General features: G+C 38.4%; 1 protein-coding gene across 1 annotated transcript in view; it reads left to right on the forward strand.

Annotated features, from left to right (window-relative positions):
* Positions 1 to 23,883, forward strand: part of LOC124804190 (MMS19 nucleotide excision repair protein homolog) — a 228,194-nt gene that overhangs the window by 123,880 nt on the left and 80,431 nt on the right. The window contains exons 12-13 of the mRNA XM_047264733.1: positions 14,610 to 14,810; positions 21,449 to 21,569. Of these exons, the coding sequence (XP_047120689.1) occupies positions 14,610 to 14,810; positions 21,449 to 21,569 (322 nt within the window). The remainder of the gene's footprint in view (positions 1 to 14,609; positions 14,811 to 21,448; positions 21,570 to 23,883) is intronic.

Raw genomic sequence — 23,883 nt, forward strand, 5'->3', positions numbered from 1 at the left:
CATGGAGGTACACATTGTCCAAGCTTATTTCTCCTTTTGAGGGTTGATAACCCTGGCTGGTATAGGCATAGCCTTTATGTTTGACCATTGGAGTTATCCTGTATGGTTATCAATTTATATGGGCTTGTCAGACTCTTTTAACACATACATACATAAGTTTTCCCTCCTAACGAAGTGATTGCTGTAACCGTATAGTTCCATTGTTGTCATTCAGCATCTGCACAGTGTTTAGCTTGTAAAGCATGTGCGTGCAGTGCAATGTCCGTTATTGCCCAGCTCGCGCTCATGTGTTTAGTAAAAGGCCAGTGTCCATGTCGTGCATTTACGTATCTTTCACTGCACAAGTTTCTGAAGATGTGTTCAGTGGCATGGTCCGCATCTTCGATGCGGTGACTACTGGTTTCCATATCAGCGGTCTGAGGAATTTATTTCTTCTCATTGCTCTCACTTATTCAGTGGGGACACCATCCGACATCTGTTGACAGGGGAAGTTTCTTGCCACTTTTACGACATTGTCAAGCACAGAAAATGCATGTTTTTATGACGTTGTCAAGCACAGGAAATTCATGTTACACAAAGTATTTCCATCTTTAGTTTATCTTGCACACACCCACATATATCACACGCACACTTAACGCTTTGCAGCCAGGTTTTGTATGTTTTTGCACTTTGTTTTTGAGCGTCTTTCATACAGTTGCATTACATAAAGTTTCTGTTGTTTCCTTTGACATGCTATGCACATAACAAAACAAAACACAAATACAATTACAAAATACACTTATCCTATTCGTTTGCTGACTTGCCATTATCGTCACTTATGTAAAATATAGTCCGTAACATATTCTCTCCCCTTTTTATGTATATGTTCATTGCTTGTCATTTTGCTTTAGTACATTTTGTGAAATTACAATCTAGTTACATTATTCGATTCCAGTTATACGAGTACACATTTTACTCTTGTTTGGTTATAAATTCTTCATATAAAAATCATACAATAATAGATTATCTTTTCCTTTATGGCATAAATTAACATACATTTCATTTTAATTTACAGTGGCTCCTTTTCAGAGCTTATTTATCAATTCCAAAGAATTACAGAATGAAACAATAGTCGCTACAATATATTTATGCGCCACTCAGATAACTATGCATGGCCTCGTCTCTCTAGCACTCTCCAGGAATGATCTACACACTACAAGGCTGAGGAAATTCCACAGGAAGGCATTTATATACTCAGTTACACCTCATTAATAGACTTAACTATGATTCCAAGAACAAAATAGTTTGTTGTTTATAAGCACAACTCAAATCTGACAATACCACTCATATCAAATACTTTTCAGTGTTTAAAAGTGTAGCTCAGTATTTACTTGTTATGTTCATTGTATAAAAGATAGCATTTCATATGCTAAGGTATACAGAGTTGTATCATCAATACAATATGTTATGGGACAATGACCGTAAAACAATGTTTACATAAGTATCAAATGTGCATAAAAATTTCAATATAAATCAGGGGTTTGACGTTTTCATGGGTAGTTGACAGTCACAGTAGTTAGGTTTTGACCCCTTGATTATTTGCTAGAGCTCAACCTTATTTCAGCATCATCATATGTGACGTACTTTAACTGTTTTATTCTTCACAAACTTCCACTATCACATACATACATATCATAAATTTATAACTATATTTATCTTACGGTGTGGTCCTTTCTTCTGTTCATATGGTACCTAACACTCTACAGGCATTTATCTTTCTTCAGTTTAGGATATGTCGATGCACCTTTCCATGGAAGAAAAAAACTTAAAACCAATTTTTCATAGATAAGTGTATAGTGGCTCGATGGCTGCTAATACCATTTTCATATAATCAACCATATATTCATTCACTTCAGTGCGCAGTCATGCTATCACAAAACTTATTTAATGTCTTGTGTGCATCTCTACTTACCTTATAAATCTGAAAGATAAAGAGTATTACAGGTGTGGTGCGACCTCTTATTCAGTTTGACATTTATACTGTAGTCGTTTGATTACCTGCAGAAAGACTTTTCTGGTTCTTCAAGTATAATTAGTGCATGCTCTTTCAGTACCTAAGTTTGTAAATATTGTACATTTATAGATATAATGTATATAGTAGCATAGCTTAAGTAAATATCTTGTAGTTTAGGGGCCCTTTCCTGTGTGTATCATTCCTTAACTTATCTTTGTATGTATGTATTGTGTAGATAGTTGTAGTTGTAGTATAGATTCCCCCTTAATTTTCTATGCCCCTGTTTATGCAATAGACCTTACAAATGCTAGTGCAGGCTGTAGCTCATTGGGTTTGTTTGTTTTGTGTGCTGCAACACTTCCAGCTGTGCCTGTCTGGCTTGCACGCACTTGTGGTTTGTTGACTAGCTTGCTCCCCAATGCACATGCGCTGTGGCACTCTGATACCACTTACGTCACGGCAAGTTGTGTATTGTATTGCCTGCTACCGTGTGTTTCGCAAGTTCATTTATTTATTTACAACTGGGCTACACATAAGGCAAAGCGTTGTATTTAGAGTATCACTGCCACTATATACATAAGAGTAAAATTCTTCCTTATTACAACCACTCATTTCATCATATACACACATTTGATATATAAGAGAAAATACAAACAAAAATGTCACACCACCGGGCCATCCGTCAGTGTAGCAATTTACAAGTTAACAAAAATTATAGGGACAGACGGTCAGAGTATAATTTTATATGTTTATGCCAAAGGAAATATTCAAACTTTTTAAAGGACCAAATTACAGCCGTACGCCCCAGCTACATAACTGAATATGAACATTCAGCTTCAGATGGTGGAGCTAATTACTTTAGGGATGAGATTACTCTCTTCTTCTACCATTTGAAAAATGCATTCACCCAGAACTTGAGAAGACGCGTCAGTGCATAAACAAAAATCCTTCATGTCTGTTTGAGATAAAATATTAGCATTTAATAAGGTTTGCTTGATGTTCTCGAAATCGGTTTGACATTGCTCGTGCCATAGCCAAGATCTGTTTTTCTAGAGAAAATTGAGTAAAGCATCACTGTTTGTAAGTTGGTTAGGGATGAATTTCCTGATAAATGAGACTAGTCCTACGTATGCCTTTAATTGCCAAGCGCTTGTTTTGAGGAACAGGGCAGTTCCTAATGACATCAAGTTTTTTGGGCTCTGGCAATATGCCTTCTGAAAAGATTATGTGTCCTAAAACTTCTACCTTTTCTTGTCCGAAATTAGATTTATTGAGATTTGGTGTCACTCCATATTTCGAAAAGCTGCTCAATACTTACTCAATTAATCTTAAATGTTCTACCCAAGTGGGTGTAGCTACTAGAAGGTCATCCACGTATAGTTTTACCTTACCCAAAAGTTCAGACCGTAGCACTTTTATCCAGTGCGGAGATAAAGACACCTGCACTTACGTTCAATCCAAATGGTAATACTTGAAATTCAAGGCTCCTGCCCCACATACGAAGGCGGTATACTTCCGACTTTTTTCATGTAGTTTTATTTGACAATATGAAGACCGGAGGTCGATTATAGCAAGAAATTTAGCATCATGGAATTTCATAAGCTGTTCATCTAAACTGTCTGAATGTGTTCTGACTGGTACAACAATCTTATTAATGTTATGTGCTTTGAGGACCAAGCGCACCTTGTCATCTGGCTTACTCATGGCCAAAATAGGACTACAATAAGGAGAAAATGTTGGTTGTATTATGCCCCATTCAAGTATCCTGCTAATCTCTTTTCTTACTGCTTCCCTCTTTGTCCATGGTGTAGGGTATGAAGAAGAACAAAAATTTTCGTGAGGGTATGCTTCCATTTTGTACACAAAATTGTTGATGATACCTGGTCTTTTTTCAAACACATGTATATAAGCAAGTATCAGTTCCATAAGTTCTGCTTGCTGCTCTTGAGAAAACACGCTTTGATTCACTTGCTTTTGTGCTTATTGTGTTGACGTTTATGACTTCTGCAACCGACTGTTTGTTATTGTATGTGTTGACATACATAACTGTGGGATTTTCCACTTGAACCTCAAAATCGTGAATAACTTCTGTTTTAAGTCTATAAGTACTTCATCTGATTAGGTCCATTACAAATAATTGCTTATTTGCAGTGAAATGACATTGGCCCTTTCCTATATCAGTTTGTACTTGCTATGTCCTAAATGTATTCATACTGATTAAGCATTCAACTATTAATTTCTCTAATATAAAAAAAAATTCATAGTACAGAAAACTGTCCTAATTGTTCAGGAATTAAGGCTTGTATCTTGACTTCTATTGATTTCTGACCAGTTGTGGTTTGCACCTTGCAGTTTTGCACTGGCAGTGTGGGTATACGCCCATGTTTCTTCAGTTCTTGAATGAATCCCTGTGACATCAAATTAGTTGTAGCACCTGTGTCAATCACAATGGGTGCATCAAGATCAAATATTTTGGCTTTAAGAGTACCTTGTACCTTGCGTACTGTCAAGTTTTTCTGTGTACCCTCATTACTTCGATACAGGTCATCTTTCACATCACTACCTTGATCGTATCTGACTAAGCAAGTGTCGATCAAGCTTGTGCCTCCACTCTCCTCCAAGGTCACAAAATGGAAATGAGCGCATGACTTTGTTGGCTGCGAGGCCCATCCGGGGAAGTTCGGTCGCCGAGTGCTAATCTTATTTCAGTCACCACCACGTTGGGTGACTCGCATGTCAGTGATGAGGATGAACAGAACAGGAGCCGACCATGACCAGTTCAAGTTTTCCAGTGTTGCAGTGGCATCGGTTCAGTTAGGAGTAACTTCCACTATGTTGGTGTTTGATTATGCCAATTAGTATCCTGTGAGGCTCTCGACTAAAATTCTCTTTGCCTTCGCTCGTTGTTTGGCATATTTGCATTACTTTTTTGGCTGAATCCCGCTGTCTGTGACTTATTTGGCTGTCTACTATTGTTTTGTGTTTGTCAAGTGATGAGCTGATTATTGCCGGTAGCTCGTGTCTGTACATTATGTACAGGCCGGTCATACGCTACTTACCTGTTGTGGTTGTTTTTGTTAAATTTTTACCTATTTTTTTTATATCTGCCTTTGACTTTATGGCTTTCTCCATTGCTGTTGTGATTACCATTACCATAGGTCTATGTGAGGTAAGGTTGCCATCCATGTTGTACTCAGAATCCGTTGTTCACGTGTTGTTCCATAAATCTCTGTGGCATTATCTGCGTATTAACAGGCTTGGGTTATACTGGCCTCTCTTCGTGTATCAAATCTATTGCGTCCAGTACAGATAGAAAGTATTCGGTGTTGTGTTCAGGACTGATAATGAGACGACTCTTTAAAATTTTCAGAATGTCTGCTTGAGATACTGGATTCGTCCCATATCTGGTTTTATTCAAATATTTTTCAAAATACTTCCTTGAGCTTCCTTGTTTGCTATTGAACGGAGCTGGGTTGAATACTTCACATCTGAGCCTCTCGTGTACGGACTCAGACCAATATTTATCCAGAAAGGCTCTCTCAAACTGTTCATAGTATTGGCAACATTCCTCCATGTCCATAGCCCATAGCAGAACATCATGCTGTGTGTATCCAACAACAAATCTAATTTTCTGGGCTTTGGTCCAGGTACTAGGTAAAACATTTCAAAATGCTGTGATAAAGACCAGGGGATTTGTTTTTCTTCCTCCAGAGGTAAATACCAGAAATTGATGGTGCCTAAGCAATCCCTCATTTGCAAGTAATGTTGACAAACCCACTGCACTGTCAATGACGGGTGTGTTTGTGTTCACTTGTGGCTTAGCACATGGCAATTGCGCTTGCTTGAGAGATACAGCTGCCGACAAGTGTTGCTGCATTCTGCAACCTTCGCTATTTTCCTTCGACAGGCTAGCCATGTATTGTGCATAACCAGTGAAAGTATCTAACTTCTCTAAAAGTATGGGTTTGTTTTCTGTCAAATGTTGTTTTGGAATGTCAGTAGTTTTAGCAGTACTGCCTCATAACTTCTCCTCGGCTTCCTTTAAATCTGAATCTGTTTTAGCTAGAAGTTGACTTTCTTTCTCTTTTGGGGCTTCTTCTACAGTGCATGCATAAATTTTGCACTCTGACACTATCTTTTCAGCAAGGGTGCTGCCCTTATCCGGCATCCTGGCTTTAGCCTTTTCAGTTATTCCCTTTACATCTGCACATATCTTACCTCTAAGTTTTTTGGCAAATTTGACTCGAAATTTAACTGATCCACTCTTAGACTTTGCTGTTGTACTTCTGTAAGTAAGTTTTTACAAACGTCTTGCAGCTCACTGACTGCATTCGTAACATTTTTTTACCAACGCATCCATTTGATATTGTGTCTCCTGAATTTGAGAATATGCCCACCTGCAAGTTGTTCCTGTTTATTGTCTACAGATGATACTTTTTCCATTAACATATTTATATTGTGAGATATGTAGGTATTATTTCTTGTTTTAGTTGTTTACCCAGCTCTGTCAACTTCTCGGATAGTTCGTCAGATAATTCAGTGCATATAGTTTTGCTCACTTCACTAAACTATTGACTAATACTATTCTTGAAGTCGTTCAATACCTAATTTTGCTGTGTAAGCTGTTGTCCTGTATTTTCCTGATCTTTTGTGCAGTGCTGTGTAAACTGTAGTGTTATTAGTCGCATGAGTTGTGTCAAATTGTGTGTCTCACTAGTTTTTACATTGCTTTTATGAACTGTTCCTGCTCTTGCATTTGCGACGTTGTGAGAAAATAATCTTAGGAATTTTCTGTGTCGTGCACTTCAGTTTCACTATTTGGAAAAATGTTTCCTGGTAACAACTGAGAAATTCTCTCATTGGGCATCATAAAAGTGACACCATGAACAGTTATATTATCAGTGTCATGATTTTTTAATGATGGGACACCAAAATTGTTGTTTAGGTTGCCATCGGCCAGTTCACGAGTTGGCGCTTTACCTTCAACTGTTGCCAAGCTTGGATTTCAAACATCTTGGCATGTTGCATTTTGTAATGAATTTTCAGCAATGGACATTTCCTTTGACTCCATTGGGAATAGTTTTTAACCAAATTATGAAAAAAAATTTTCAAACATGAAAATTTGTCGTATCAGTGCTTTTCAATTAAAGTAGATTTAGCTGCGTATTCATTAAAAAAAACCTGATTATTATCTGTCACAGCCTTATAGAAACTGATGATTTATCTTGCACTTTAATGATGAGTTTATACAAATTTTCATCCTGTCTTTAGAAATGCACTTTCCATAAAGGATGTTGATAGGAAGAATAAGACATTATCTACTGCCAGAGAGATGGTGCCGAGTGCGGCCATAAAAACATACACTGTAGCAGCTTCCTACCTTTACCGCTGAAATCAGCATTCCCAGCACGTCTCTTTTGTTGGTAGAATTTAATTTTAATATGCTCTTTCAATGTTTTTCTCATTCCCAATCTCACGGACATGTAACAAATACAACAAAAGTTTACTTGTTTCTAGTAACAATAAAGTGAATCATTTATCTCAAAAAACTTTTTTTTTCTCAACAGTTGAATGGTCTGTTCCTATTTCGCTAGGTGCCATCCTTTTAAACGGTTGCCAATGAATAATGGCTTGTAGGTGGGCGGATAAATAATGGAAACTGATTAATAATTGCTGCTTGAATTATTAAAAAAAATTAATTGGAAAGAATAATTGAAAGGAATTGGAAGGTACACATATCCTGGGTGAATTTTAACTGGTACTAATATTACCAGATCTTCAGCGTCAATCTATTTAAGATCAATATTCATCATTTAAGTTACGTACTTCTTCACATTAATTCCATTGTACGTAGTCCTGATTATAGCAATACCGATGCAGGATTGCTCCTGCGCTGCTCGTGCAAATTCCTCTTGTCTGCTCCAAACCTCCGGATGCAGGATTCTCGGTGCGGGCGAAATGGTGAACACAGGCGTGGTCTATGTGAATAAAACTCTACTTTCGCAATAACCTTTGACGCTTTTAATGTACACTAGAAATACACATTTTTAAACAATACTGGTGTGGATCTCGTCATACACCCGCCTGCTACCACTTATAGAAACAAACAGATGAAGATACAGAAATTAATCAATTGAAGAGCGTATCTCTTCTCTGTTTTGTATCAAAAGATCATCTATGCCACAGAGCAACTAATTAATTTACATTTATCTTTGGCTTTGTGTATATATACCTTATCATGTAAAAGAAAAAGAACAAAGAAAGAAAAAATAATACGATCCATTATATTGAACTATCAAATTTGGGGTCATTGATGCCCTTTCACTTTCTGTCTTACACAGTAGAATTCTGGATGCAAGATATGCAAGTATTATAAATATTGTGTGAATGCACACTGTATACCGGTGTAATGTAAAATGTTAGTAGCAGATGTGTAAGTGATTATGGTAAAAAACTTTGCACATCACTTACTCTCTTTTTCTTTGCATTTTAACAAGAACAGTCGTGTTGATGTACTGGGTGTGGAATCTCTAACCAAAGCACCAAAAGGAGTCCATGTCAAATCTAAATAACAATAGGTACTGTGCACTTACATTTTATAATGTGACAGTGTCACCCGGGAATTTTTTCATCCGGGAGAAAACTGGGAAAAACCCGGGATTCTTTTAGAATTCCGGGAATTTTTCATTGTTTTAGTTTGCAGGTAAATTATTGTTATTTTGACTGCCAAGAACTGATACAAAGAATTTTACTGTATCCCGCCACTGCAGAACAATACTGCGGTCAAAAACATAAATGAGATAAAAAAAATCAAATTAAAACTTAAGTTGCAAAGGAAATGCGTCATTTACAACAGTGAAACACAGTGCAGACATAAGCGCCTGCCAACAGCAAAATGTGTCAAAGGCTTTAGGATGAAGCCTATGCAATTCTTCATAACAACAAACTGTTTCCGATGAGGGTGATGTCACAACAGTTCACATTAGGTTTGTATGAAGAGTTGCTAGTGGGCTCATACGCGACTCAGCAGCATATGCGCATGTGTTGTTGAGTCGCGTATGAGCAGTACCTTCTCCCACTTCTGGCTATTTGAAATGTGGCTGTTAGGAGCGTCAGCTGTATCAGCAGTAGTAAGCGGAAGCCAGATGCTACCCGGAAAAATTTTCTGTGAACCCAAGCTGCCAGATTTGCACATGCGCAGAGCAGTCTGAGTTGTAGTGGGGAAGGGGAGCAGTCTCCACGTGACTAGTATTTACTTTTAGTGATTTTGCTGTTTCTTCTTTATTTACAGCTCTCATGTTAAGAGAAAACAAAATATAATTCTGTGGCCAGGAGCTATCAAATGAATTAAAATACATTCACATAATAATGAAGGTTAAAATATGTTAATGGTTTCAGTTTTCTGATTTTATTTTATTTCCACATTTTTGGCAGTCGAGCATTAATTGCCTTGCAGAACAATGAAGTTACTTTTTTCGATTTGCTACAGAAATTGGCCTTTTATTAGTCTCTCTCTCTCTCTCTCTCTCTCTCTCTCTCTCTCTCTCTCTCTCTCTCTCTCTCTCTCTCCCCCCCCCCCCTCCCCCCCTCCTCTCCCTCTCCCCCTCTCCCCCTCTCCCCCCCTCCCCCCCTCCAGAGACAGTGAATTTGTTTGAAATGAAGTGTTTCACTCCACACCATTGGCTAGTTTCAATTATTTGCTGAATTTCAAATGCACATTCTCATCTTCTGGCACATATGGCATTATACAATAATAAAGAACCTGTGGGTTTTACGTGGTGTTGAACCATAATAACACACTTTTAGGATAAAAAAGACATTTATTTTGTCACTTAATAGAGCGAATACAGAAAGATGGCTGTTGAACATAGCGCTAGAACACAAAGACAAGGAGAAAAGCCAAAGAGCATAGCCCAAGAACTGTCGCTTTGCATTAGAGACGCCACAGAGCCTCCCCACCACTGGTGGGGCGGAGCTAGCACACATCCACAAAAAAACCTTCATGCCAGCACGGCGCGCAGAGGCGGCATCTGGCACGCGAAGTGTGCGGCTCAGGCGCTTCGTTGTCAGGGTCCTGCATGCCAAACAGCTGCGCAGGCGGCGGCGAGTCAAAGGAGGCCGCGACAGCAGCGTCAGCAGAGGCAGGCCGACTGGGAGCGGTGGGAAAAGATGTTGAGCTTTGGGTCGGATGGGGTGGGGGTGGGGGGGGTTCTGTGGTGTGGATTTGGTCACCAGGCGGTTGACTGATCTTGACGTGCTGGGATGGCGTGTGCGGAGCGTCGGCAGCAGGCCATGACTGAGGACGCAACGTGGTAGCTACCGCATAGCGAGAACAAGATCGTCCATGCTGGGCCGGAGTCAAGTTGGCGGGGTGTCGGCAGTAGTCAACAATGGTGGGTGTGATTCGGCAACCATGGGATGTGAAGGGTCCCCCGAAGCGACAACAGGAGCATCCCGCTGGTCCATCTGCGTCGGCACAGAACCAGCAGCAGTGAAAGTGCAACTTGACACAGGAGCAAAGCAGAGTGAAGACACACTAGGAGAGGGAGGTGGCGCCGAAAGAAGCGGCTCTGCAGAGAGGCTGCATAATTTATTCCGTACGTGAGCCAATTCAGTAGAGGCGGTAGCAGTGCGGTAGCGTAACTCTGCATTATATATGTGGAGCCCATCAATTTGCTTGTGCACGTCCAGTAAATCGAAGAGGTGTGCCGTAATACCTTCGAGCAGAGATGCACATGTGGAAAGTGTAGCCAAGGAAGCAGAGAGTGGAGCTGTGGGGGGGAGGGGGGGGGGTGCAATGACATTAGGCAAGTAGGAATGAGCGACCCCACGCATATGAGCGTTTGGAGTACATGTTTGTCAGCACATCAACCAACCAGAAGGCGACTGCTTAATCGTAGCGTCAGTGAGAGGCGTGCACTGTCCGGGTGGCAGGCATTGCTGCGTAGTAGCATTTGACGGTGGCCATGTTGGGCCGGTAATGGTTAAGTGGCTGCTGGCATCGCAGGGGCCAGGTAATTGTTCAGTTTTAACCAATTGCACATTAGGAACACTTGTATATACGCAAGCAGAGTTAAAATTGTGCGTGGCACAAGCACAAAATGACACTGATAGATCAATTGTTCTGAAGACAATGTGGACCAGCACACAAAGTTCATTACTGGTGAAAATAACACAAAATTATTCCCAAATGCACAACGTTGAAGTCGGGGACTGTGGGGTTTACATGGCATTGAACCGTAATAACACACTTTTAGGATCAAAAGCACACTTAATAGAGCAAATACAGAAAGATGGCTGTTGAACATAGCACTTCACGCCAGAGATGCCACAAACCCAACACGAGATAATACAGTACTAGTATTCCTAGAAAATTTGCATCCCGAAAAGCTTAATAACAGGTTGCTGCCTACATATTTGTGAATATGGACACACGAATGTGCACTTTAAGCCGAATTATGCATTTTAGTATCATTTACGAAATTCCGATGTTTTCGGAGTATCATCTGATGTCCCATGTTGTTTATGACGTAAGGTGAGATATCTTAATGCTGTGCGATCTCTTAATGATACGTGCATACAAACATATGGGCTTCCTACGTCATCGTACTTACACATGGATAGTAACACCTGTTTTCTGGTGGTGTCGGATAATTGCTGAAACGAATTCTAATAGCTCGTGGGAAAATATTGTGAATGATGGTTTGAAAAGCATTACTTTCAAAGTAAATTTAATTTTATGCAAGTTGAATTATGTTAGAACAAGAACGTCCTTTGAATTTTTTAAATCGCAGAATGTTTGACTCTCGTTTAAAGATCAACTCTTTGAGGGCCAGCCGCTTAGAAGAATCTCTAGCCCAGAAGACCAGACATTTAGGTCGATATTTAAAATGTTACTGGCACATTTGCGTGATGTATCTTAAAGTGTTAACACACACAAAAAGACAAATATTATATGTGAAAGCTTAGCTTTTCACGTAGCTACGCTATGAACATTAATTTAAACCATTAACTTTTCCTATCTCTTGGTTTACACTTCTTAAAATTGATGTTTTTATTGGCTGACTACATCATGAGCTGTACACTATGAAGATCTGCTATCATCACTTGGCGAGATCACGTGACATGAGCTGTGACTGGCTTACAAAAGCATCGCAATCTCGATTTCACTAACATGCTGTTATTGGTGGAACTTGAATATATAGTGGGTGCAAGACACCATTCTCAAATTATATATGTGCAGTCACACATTCGATTAGTGCATGGCGGAAAAATGACCACTTAAATCTTTCCAAGTGAACTCTTATTTTATTGTGGTGGTTGTTGCAGAGGCAACAGAATGTTGTAGTATCAGGGGGAGGAAGTTGTGAATGAAATTTTTGTGAGAAAATCTTGCTGCTTTCGACTTAGTGAAATCCATGCAAACTTCTTGTCATATCAATGAGACTCTGCCCACTTTCCTGATAGCAGAAATTGATCCAACCATAATAATTGATTCAAGCTAACCATAATAACTCATTCAAGCCAACCTTATTTGAATGCTTTCGATGTACTGTGTTACTCTATCTGGCAAAGATTCCATACTGCACTGAAATAGTTAAAGAAAGAGAGAACAGATAAACATAGTGTTAGCAGTTTTCTTTTTGAAATTTATGGTTAGGTCGTATAGGTCCAAACTGCTGAGGTCATCGGTCCCTTGTTAGCAGTTTATCTAATGAATTTGTTGCATCTTGTAAGAGTTTTGCCTACAAAATGCAGTCATTGGTTCGCATTCCATACAACACTTTCTGTGTGATCATTCCAATAGAAATTGTTCCTAACAGTAAGCCCTAGATATTTGAGATGACTACCTCAAAATTTGTGTCATTTATCATGTAACAGAAGTTCAACAGACTTCTCTTAGTTGTCATGTGGAGGACCTCATACTTTTATTGTTCAGTCAGTTGTCACTTTTCATGTCATTCAGACACAGGGTGGTGCAGAATAGGATTTTAGAAAGTATTTGAAGATGTCTATAGTACAGTGTGGCTGTGCTCGATTCTGCATGAACAAGTACAATTTCCTTCAGATGACAGTCAGAGATTGAGTTGTTGCCATATTCACTTTAAAATTCACTATATCTGGTTTAGAATGACAGCCTTATAGCCTGGATCTCAGCCCTTGTGATTATTTCTTATGGTGTAATCTAAAGGACGCGGTCTTCAAACAAGGACCATCAACAGTCCTGAATCTGTGTACTGCAATTTCCAGAGAGTTGCATGCAGTCAAAAGTGTTGTTTTCCAGAAAGTCATCACAGAATTTAGTTTGAGGCTGTACAAACTCATTGCTGCACAAAGGAAGCACTTTCAAAATCTTCTGTATTAAATTTCAGATTGTCTGCCATAGCTGAATATGGTAACATAAATCTGTCACTGTTTATTATATTGTAGTAGAAAAGACTTGTAATATCTATTTTGCCCCACACTCTATGTTGTCTAAATAATTTTATAATACAGTTTGATCTTCTGAAGACCGTAAATGATGGCATAATCAGCAAACAGTGTAAGAAGGATGCTCAGATTTTCTCCTAAATCATTTATATAGATGAAGTACAGTGAAGGCCCTATCTCATTTCCTTGGGAGACATTACATCTAACATCAGCTTCACTAGTGTTGTGAAGTAAGAGGAGGGAAGTGTTAGGGACAGTGAAGGTTTGAATCAGTCCTAGATGTATAAATGGATGTCCTATTTGATTAACATGACTATTCATGCAAGAAATAGTTCCTGTTTCAAGTCCCAGTCAGGTATTATATTTCATTGTTTTCATCCCTAATGAAGGGTTTATTTTAATGCAGCTCTGTTTGGTTAGTAATAAGGTAATAGTCTGTAAAGCCATAGGTGTGATCATTAATTTTTGATGATTTTCTGAAGAATTCATACTGCATAATTATACATTGATGGTAACTCATAACTGATTGCTGTATCTTCTATGAGTAGGTGGGAAAGTTTTTGGAATGGAAGTTTCCAACCTTTAAACATTTCAACTTAATTTTCCTTACACTTACATATTATTGAAAAGAAGGATATTCAAGAGTCCATCTCAAAGTGTCATGATTTGGAAGAAGAAATGGCAGTCTGCTGAGAGTTAGCATTTAGTTTCTGTTTATGTACTTTGTAATTTTGAAAGGCTGCATGAGCATAAATTGTGTGGAAAGTAGGAGAAGGATTTAATATTTGAAACATGTTGTCCGAAGCTGGTGGAGATGGAGATAATGATTACCCTACCATCATCAGCAGTGTGTTCCACAATAATAGATGTCCATGCAGACTTTCCCAGGACACATACATGAAAGTATGAGTTGCCAGCTGTTTTGAATGTTTAAGTTATCAATAACTTAAGCATTTTTTAATTTTTGAGTAACTCCTGGTGTATGGCTCTGATAGTGAAAAAACAGTGCATTCAGTATTAATTTTCAACTATGGCTCAGCAGTTTGACGTCTTTGGCACTTACTATTTAGAGTAACATCTAAAATGATTACTTGTTGATAGCATTCTGGAGTAGTGCAGTGGTAGCTTATTTCAGTATAACTTTGCAACAGTTATCTTTTAATTCTGACATTGTCATTTGTTCCAGAAAGCTTGTGGAAGTTCCTGATGATGATGAATCGCGGATACATAACTTTCTCTATGAGCAGTGTGATGTTGTGTCCTGTTTAGTCTTTTGGTGCTTCCAAAAACTGCAAGAGGAGGACTTTGTCAATGCTTCACAATTTGTAGACCTTTTGAGATTAATTGCACAAGTACTGGATTGTGTCATGCGGAGACAAATGTCAAGGTAAGATGGTATTGTACAAATAGTATATGTTATGAAGAATTCATTTTGTGTTATACTGACCTTGTCCTTCAAACCACTGTACAGAGTATGGCAGAAGGTATTTTGAACCAATATAAGCAATTTTCTGTGATTTTCCATTTGTGTTTGAAATGAGGGAAAGAATGACCATCTGTGTGCTTGAATATGTGCCCTAGTCCGTCTTATCTAATTCTTGACATCTCTATGTGAGGTAACAATGAAGGTTTTCACACAGTCTTCCTCAAATACCAATTCTCTGCTTTCACAAAACAAGTGTTGCTTTCTTTCCAGGATTCTCGTTTGAGCATCTCTGTAAGACCGTGATATATTGCAATCATAGTGGTGTGTCTCTAAATTTGCTAAGAGATGTTAGGTTGTATACATGGAAGAACCCTGGAGATATTAGAAGGTATCAAATAGATTATATAATGGTAAGACAGAGATTTAGGAACCAGGTTTTAAATTGTAAGACATTTCCAGGGGCAGATGTGGACTCTGACCACAATCTATTGGTTATGAACTGTAGATTAAAACTGAAGAAACTGCAAAAAAGGTGGGAATTTAAGGAGATGGTACCTGGATAAACTGACTAAACCAGAGGTTGTACAGAGTTTCATGGAGAGTGTAAGGGAACAAATGGCAGGAATGGAGGAAAGAAATACAGTAGAAGAAGAATGGGTAGCTTTGAGGGGTGAAGCAGTGAAGGCGGCAGAGGATCAAGTAGGTAAAAAGACGAGGGCTAGTAGAAATCCTTGGGTAACAGAAGAAATATTGAATTTAATTGATGAAAGGAGAAAATATAAAAATGCAGTAAATGAAGCAGGCAAAAAGGAATACAAACGTCTCAAAAATGAGATTGGCAGGAAGTGCAAAATGGCTAAGCAGGGATGGCTAGAGGACAAAATGTAAGGATGTAGAGGCTTATCTCACTAGGGGTAAGATAGATACTGCCTACAGGAAAATTAAAGAGATCTTTGGAGAAAAGAGAGCCACTTGTATGAATATCAAGAGCTCAGATTGAAAACCAGTTCTAAGCAAAGAAGGGAAAGCAGAAAGGTGAAAGGAATATGTAGAGGGTCTATACAAGGGCGATGTACTTGAGGACAATATTATGGAAATGGAAGAGGATGTAGATGAAGATGAAATGGGAGATACGATACTGCATGAAGAGTTTGACAGAGCACTGAAAGACCTGAGTCGAAACAAGGCCACGGGAGTAGACAACATTCCATTGGAACTACTGACGGCCTTGGGAGAGCCAGTCCTGACAAAACTCTACCATCTGGTGAGCAAGATGTATGAGACAGGCGAAATACCCTCAGACTTCAAGAAGAATATAATAATTCCAATCCCAAAGAAAGCAGGTGTTGACAGATGTGAAAATTACCGAACTATCAGTTTAATAAGTCACGGCTGCAAAATACTAACGCGAATTCTTTACAGACGAATGGAAAAACTAGTAGAAGTCGACCTCAGGGAAGATCAGTTTGGATTCCGTAGAAATACTGGAACACGTGAGGCAATACTGACCCTACGGCTTATCTTAGAAGCTAGATTAAGGAAAGGCAATCCTACGTTTCTAGCATTTGTAGACTTAGAGAAAGCTTTTGACAATGTTGACTGGAATACTCTCTTTCAAATTCTGAAGGTGGCAGGGGTAAAATACAGGGAGCGAAAGGCTATTTACAATTTGTATAGAAACCAAATGGCAGTTATAAGAGTTGAGGGACATGAAAGAGAAGCAGTGGTTGGGAAGGGAGTGAGACAGGGTTGTAGCCTCTCCCCGATGTTATTCAATCTGTATATTGAGCAAGCAGTAAAGGAAACAAAAGAAAAATTCGGAGTAGGTATTAACAAAAGCAAAACGAGGATAATGGAATGTAGTCGAATTAAGTCGGGTGATGTTGAAGGTATTAGATTAGGAAATGAGACACTTAAAGTAGTGAAGGAGTTTTGCTATTTGGGGAGCAAAATAACTGATGATGGTCGAAGTAGAGAGGATATAGAATGTAGACTGGCAATGGGAAGGAAAGCGTTTCTGAAGACGAGAAATTTGTTAACATCGAGTATAGATTTAAGTGTCAGGAAGTCATTTCTGAAAGTATTTGTATGGAGTGTAGCCATGTATGGAAGTGAAACATGGACGATAAATAGTTTATACAAGAAGAGAATAGAAGCTTTCGAAATGTGATGCTACAGAAGAATGCTGAAGATTAGATGGGTAGATCACATAACTAATGAGGAGGTGTTGAATAGGATTGGGGAGAAGAGAAGTTTGTGGCACAACTTGACTAGAAGAAGGGATCGGTTGGTAGGACATGTTCTGAGGAATCAAGGGATCACCAATTTAGTATTGGAGGGCAGCGTGGAGGGTAAAAATCGTAGAGGGAGACCAAGAGATGAGTACACCAAGCAGATTCAGAAGAAGGATGTAGGTTGCAGTAGGTACTGAGAGATGAAGAAGCTTGCGCAGGATAGAGTAGCATGGAGAGCTGCATCTAACCAGTCTCAGGACTGAAGACCGCAACAACAACAACAAACAACATGTTATCTCATAGCCATGATAGGAGATATCAGAAGCTGGAACAGTAGTGTAGAATTGTGTGCACTAGTAATGTAATTTCATTTACAGATGCATTACTTTTGCTGTTGCTTTTGGATTGTGCAGGTGTTCAACAATTAGCACCCTTACAAATATTAAAAGAAACGAATATCAATAAAAGGGACTAAAAATTGGCATTCTCACTCGACCAGATGCACTACAGTTTCCCAGTGTCGTTACAATAAATTTGCCTTTCATGCAACTTGTTTTACGTGTTCATCCTATTTCATTTTAGTTTTTTATCATGGCCCCTAATGATTTTAATAATGTGAGATGTGCAGTGTTCCTTATACAGTCTCTCTCTCTCTCTCTCTCTCTCTCTCTCTCTCTGTGTGTGTGTGTGTGTGTGTGTGTGTGTGTGTGTGTGTGAGGGAGAGAGAGAGAGCTTTCCTTGCCTCTTTCAGACTCAAGTGCATTGTTATGAATGGCTGTACGTATAATTAAATATTCATCTTGACCGTATTAGTGCAGCACATCTTGACTTTTTTAACCCTGCAGTGGCACTTATGCTGGAAACTTCAAGCAGTTTCAAATTTGTGCGAAGGAATGCAGCATACTAATTCTTCTAAAGTGATTCCACTATACTGATCAGGAGAAGAAGGAGGCTTATATTGGATCCCAACAAACAACATTACAACAGTTAATAACAGGAATCATTGCTTGTCAGTTCCATTTGGTGTCAGACTCTGACATTACACAAATGCTTCTTTTGTTTGCCATGAATCATCAGCATTGTCATAGCACATCCTTATTTAATGGTGCACCTAGCTACTCCAAGCCAGGATGCTGAGTCTTCCTATCTTGCAATACTCCATGTTTGAAGATAGCTGCCATTCACTGCACTAAATTGAAATCCTGCCCAAGTCCTTTCTACATTTCCTTGTTATCTTCTAGCAATAATACCTTATTGTAGACAACAGTATTCTCAGAGAACAATCTGATAATAATGCTCAACACTACCCGATATATTATCTAGAGGTTGGTATTTCTTCCTTCGAGAGTTTTGTGTTCTTGAGAAGGGATGTGGGTAAGGATTGTGAGGCCAAGTTGGAGGTAAGGAATTCCTGGAAGGTAACCTGGGTTTGGTTAGGAGGGAGAAGTGGAGGGTCGCAGTTGGATAGTGGTATGAATAAGGAGAGGCAAGGTTCAGTGTTGGGATTAGATTGACTTTGATGGGAGGGATTGGTGGCAAAAAAGTGATTCCACTATAGGGATCAGGAGAAGGAGAGTATGTTTTTTGACAAGTTTGGCATGACAGAACTTGGACATGAGGTTCAAAGTGAGGTGTTTGGGTAGGACTGAAACTTCTGTAGGATTGAAGTTCCTGGTGAATGAGTGGACAAGTGTTTTGCATTTGCTTAGGTTCTAGGTTTTGTGGGATGTTAGGAGGGAGTTTTGGAGGATATGACAGATGGAAGAGGTCAGCAAGACGGGGGATCTGGTGCTATGAGGGGTTGATGTGAGAGTTCAGTAGGAGTAGGATTGATGTTGATGAGTAGTGGTGCTCCAAGGTGGGAATAGAATGTTATTAAATATGATAACTTTTGGAGGTGGTGTCTGGAGTTTTCTCCAAGTGTCGGAGGGCAGAGTATCAGATTGGGAGATATGATATAGATAGTCCAGGTGCATGGTAACAATATCTTCCAGAGGGAAAACAGATGATCCAGAGATGCCTGCACCATAGAGATTCATTTCTGTAGTATCCTTTCAGTTAGGGATAGGGGTTGGAGGTATCCGAAAATTTGAAAGTCATCGTGAAGGGAGGGGTGGTACCCAGAGAGAAGAATTTTTATGGTTAGTTCTTTGGGGGGGGGGGGCAGTGGTTTCCATGGCGGAGGCAGCATTTAAGAAACAAGATAAAATACGGGACTATAATTTAGCTGGGTGTGGGGATATTTTTCTAAACTGACTCAGGCTGACAGAACAGTGGTCCAACTGGGATGGGATGTTTTATGAGGGAGGAAGAGCGAAATGCAAATAATGTCAGTGAGTGTGGGGTAACCACTGGGGAATATTGGAAGTAAAACAGAGTGGTGCTCAATGAGAAGGGGAAAAAAACTGAATTAAAAATCTGAAATAGATGTGAGAAATGGACAAACGAAAATTCTAGATGGTTGTAAAGAGAACTATTGATAACTATTGATGAATTTAGGAAATGAACCTGTAAGAAGAAATTGTGCTGAGGGGTGTAGGATGAGAAGATATTTATTTATGTGTCAACGATTGTTGTACTTGGTGGAAATAAGTGACTGATGTAAATGATAATGGGAGCAATGTGTAGAGGAGGGGTGGATGGATTTGGAGTTGAAATAGTAATTTGCTGCTTGAATAATGTTTAACTGTGATCCAGTGGTTAGGCAGACAGCATGCACTGCAGTTGAGGCAGTAATTCCCAATGTTACAGAGCACCGTGATAGCCCCTCATGACCATGCTGGTGAAAAAGTTTGACCTGCCCTCTTTTCTCGTTATGTGAGACTGCATGCTGCACAAGAGATCCTCGATAAATGCAAGCTAGAAAGGGGTCTATCTCTGGAGCATACTCAGTATAAAATCTAATAAGAAGTTTATTAGGTCTAGTACTGTTAATCTTGTGTCTTAGTACAGTGGGTGCTTATTTCAATACCTCCCATTTGTAAGTTTTGGACAATGCTCAAACACGGTATGGTAATGTAATATGCATGCATATATTTTTAATTGCAGAAATTTATATTTCATCTTCTTGTCTTTTGTACTCAGTTAATACACTAGAGCGATTAAAGTGAGATTGAATGAAATGTTTAAATTCAGTTTACCTATTACCAGAATTTTCTACGTACTTGTAACAGATCTATCATCAGGATCTACTGTAAAAATTATTGTTGGCTTCACATATAGCCATTTTTAAAGATGCAATCATTTTTTGTCTTTGTAAGTTGTAATGTCTGTCCATCAGTTCTACAAAATACAAACACTATCTTAGCTTTCTTGATGAACATTTGCATTTTATGACCATCGTCCCCTCAGTAGTATCATGGGTTATAATTCTGGACTCTTAAGTGACATTTTTGAAAAGATCAGATTTCATTCCATCCATTTCAGTTTAACTTTATACACTCCCAGCTGCAATTCTCTTATAAGACTACAAATCTGTCAATTTAAATGACAGAGTGTACAGAAAGCCTGTTGCATATAACATATACCTGTAACTTGTGAAGCTCATTTAATTTCCTGCTAGTTAAAACTGCTCCAATTCTAACAATAGTTTTGACAGGTAAATTTCAGCTAGGGGAGGGGGTAAATATATCAAATATTTTATTACCGCAAATCTATCTTGTTTCTTAAATCACCTAAGTTGATGAAGTTGGAAGTTTGCATGAGGAGGACTGTATTTCAGACGTTGTAACTTCTGATCTCACATTAATTAAAAAATAGGCCATTTTAATTTGTGTTGCACTGTCTCACAGTTTCAACAATGTTCACAAATTCTGCACAACTCCTTTTGTCCCACTTATCCACCATCATGTTATGTTTGCTAACCTTTCTCTACTGTTCTTTTCTCCCTTTCCTCTTAGCAAGCTTTTTAAATTTTCATTTATTCCTTATATGCAAAGCAAGGTTTGAAGAGTTTGGGGCACATATTTTAATTTTCTTTTATGCCCTTTTTTTATTCTTTCTTTATGTATTTAATATTGTGAGATTCCTATGATTTCTGTATTTCTTTCCGTCACACCTTAAGCTTCTACTAAAAGAACTGTGTATTTTTGTATAGCAACTCTACCGTGTTGTTGCCATCTTGATCATGATATTAACTGGCAAGAAATTATACCATTATTCATCATAATTGGCAAATAAATACTCTTGAAGCACATTTAAATAAATCCTTTTTTTTGTGGTTAGCCTATACATTTTTCTAATGCTTATGATTTTCTTTCTGTATTTAAGTACATCAAAGTTTTATCTTTTGTAATTATTCATTTATGGTATTTTTGAGGTGATGTACAAATTCTGTACTTACAAATGTGTTGTTGTATCTTACAGTGTTCAAAGTGATGTGGTATCACAATTTGTTCCATGGTTCCTGAATCCTGAAGCTTATGTTAAAAGTGAAAAGCCAGTTTTTCCACTGAATCCTGCATCTCCTGCCAGTCAGACACAGCTGGTTTGTAGTCTTTTCCATACACATTGTCGTTCACTTTTTCTTGTTGATACTACTTGCATTAAAAGTCTCTGTAAAGTTAGTTACATTATAAATATGTGTGTAACTTTTTCACTAGTTTGCCATATTGTTTCCACATACTACACATCTGCAATGAAATTTTTCCATAGATAAGCATTTAGGAGTAATGAACTGGTAAGATAAAAAAAATATCATTTGTGCCCTGAATTAGGACTTTAAATTGCTGATACATCATGGTTGTTACTAAAATTCAAATCTTTTCAATAAATAAAAAAAAAGTTTTCAAGCTTACTGATAGTCAAGTGTGTGGAGGAAATTCTGCCGCTCGATCAGATGTTTTGGTGATTTCGCAGTTTTCTCCCCTTGGTTGAGTAGTGTAATGAACAGCTGCTTAGGCCTTTTCTCTAGCAGCTATATTTTAATTAGAGCTTTTTTGGTCCCAATCTTCTGAACACTGAACAAATTTTTGATTAGAAAGAATCTACTAATTATTAGGAAAACTCTGAGCCTCAACGAAGAAAATGTGACAACCATCAAAATATTAAACTGAAGCATTTTTTTGAAAGTCCTCAGAAATTCAAAAATAGAGCACAAAGGCAGAAAAAATATTCAGCATGTATACAAAAATTGGAAAGTTGTCATTGGACAGTATGGAATGCAACTTAAATGTAATAAAGCTATTCTATTGATTAATTTATGCTAATAAATGCAATTAAAAACTGTAAAAAATTGTCACAATGACAGTCAGAAGCCATTAACCTTGTAGTGCATGATTTTCACTGCAGTGGATAACATTTAATGGTCTCTACTCTGGCATTTTCAGTCAGTCATTAGGGTGCGAATACATGTATGGCACGTCACCAGTAGGAAGTATCCAGTGCAGTGGACTGGTTGGAAATGCCAAAAAAGTGACCATTAACAGCTGTCCACTGCAGTGATGCTATGTGCCACAGGGTTAAGAAAGTGGAGAGATCAGCATAACAAATTCTAAATAAAAGATCTCCAGACCAAAAATTGTACAAATGTTTTTAGGAATCTAAGAGAAGCTATCCACAAAATTTCGAATAATTTCAGAACATATTAGATGATGTTAATTTTTTTCCCTTTCTCCTGTTCTAGTTTTACGTTTACATACATAGGCAGGAGCTGACATTGAAGAAGATGGAAATATTAATGGAGTATACAGATTTTTTTTTCCACGAGCAAATTGTGTACATCCACGGAAAAATTGGAACTCAATTCACTAATGCAGTTGTTAATAGTTTAATTAGCCTATTGGACATTTTGAAAATCTGTGCCAAAACAAGATGTGAACCCAGATCTGCTTATTGTGAGCCGTTGCATAAAGCAGTTAATCATACAAACGTGCTTCCAGCACAGACTCAAACTGTCACTGTTACTCAAGTTTTCCTCCTGTTATGTCAAAACATTATAGCTGGATATTCTTCCTTGCAAATGTGCAAAAATATTACCTCAGAGGGAATGAATTTAGGCAGAATGGTTGAGCTACAGGGTGATTACAATTTAACTTTCAAACCATTGTAGAAATAACACCACCGGTCAGAATGATCTCAAATTGCAACAGAATATTATCAGAGAAGGGGGAAAATGTGTGGCAGAAGAAAAATAAATAGTTACAAAATGTAGTAATTGAGGGATTTATAATTTAATAGTGGTCAACTACAAACAATGTCTAAAGTGTATATTAGATGTTAACCAAACTGTACTACTCAGTGTGCATGGGTGTGCAGTTGTGATACTGTAAGTTACATAAACCCATCCACCACGGAAAGGCCAAATCACATCAGCTGGTAAAAATCAGTTTTTAACTGTCCTGAGGCCAAAAACCACATAAAAAGGATCACTCACTTCAGTTTTAATTGTACTGAGGCCAAAAACTGCAAAAAAGCACCAATCATATCGATTTTTAATTGTCCTGAGGTCAAAATCTGCATAAGAAGCATCAATCACATTGGTTTTTAACTGTCCTGAGGCCAAAAACCGCTTAAAAAGCATCAATAAAAATCAAATCAGATTATTAATTTCCATGTGACTGGCATAAAACATGTTCAATATGCTGTCCACCATTTTCTGCAACAAGTTGAAATCGAGAAACAGCATGTTCCACAACTGATCGAGGTGTTTCCGGGGTCACATTCAGAATGTGTTGCGCAATGCATGCCTTCAATGCAGCTAAGTCTGCAGTCAGAACACTGAACACAACATCTTTCAGGTAGTCCCACAGCCAGAAGTCACACAGATTAAGATCAGGTGATTGGAATGGCCAGACTGTAGG

Source organism: Schistocerca piceifrons, chromosome 1 (assembly GCF_021461385.2).
Source record: "Schistocerca piceifrons isolate TAMUIC-IGC-003096 chromosome 1, iqSchPice1.1, whole genome shotgun sequence".
In the NCBI taxonomy this organism is placed as follows: domain Eukaryota; kingdom Metazoa; phylum Arthropoda; class Insecta; order Orthoptera; family Acrididae; genus Schistocerca; species Schistocerca piceifrons.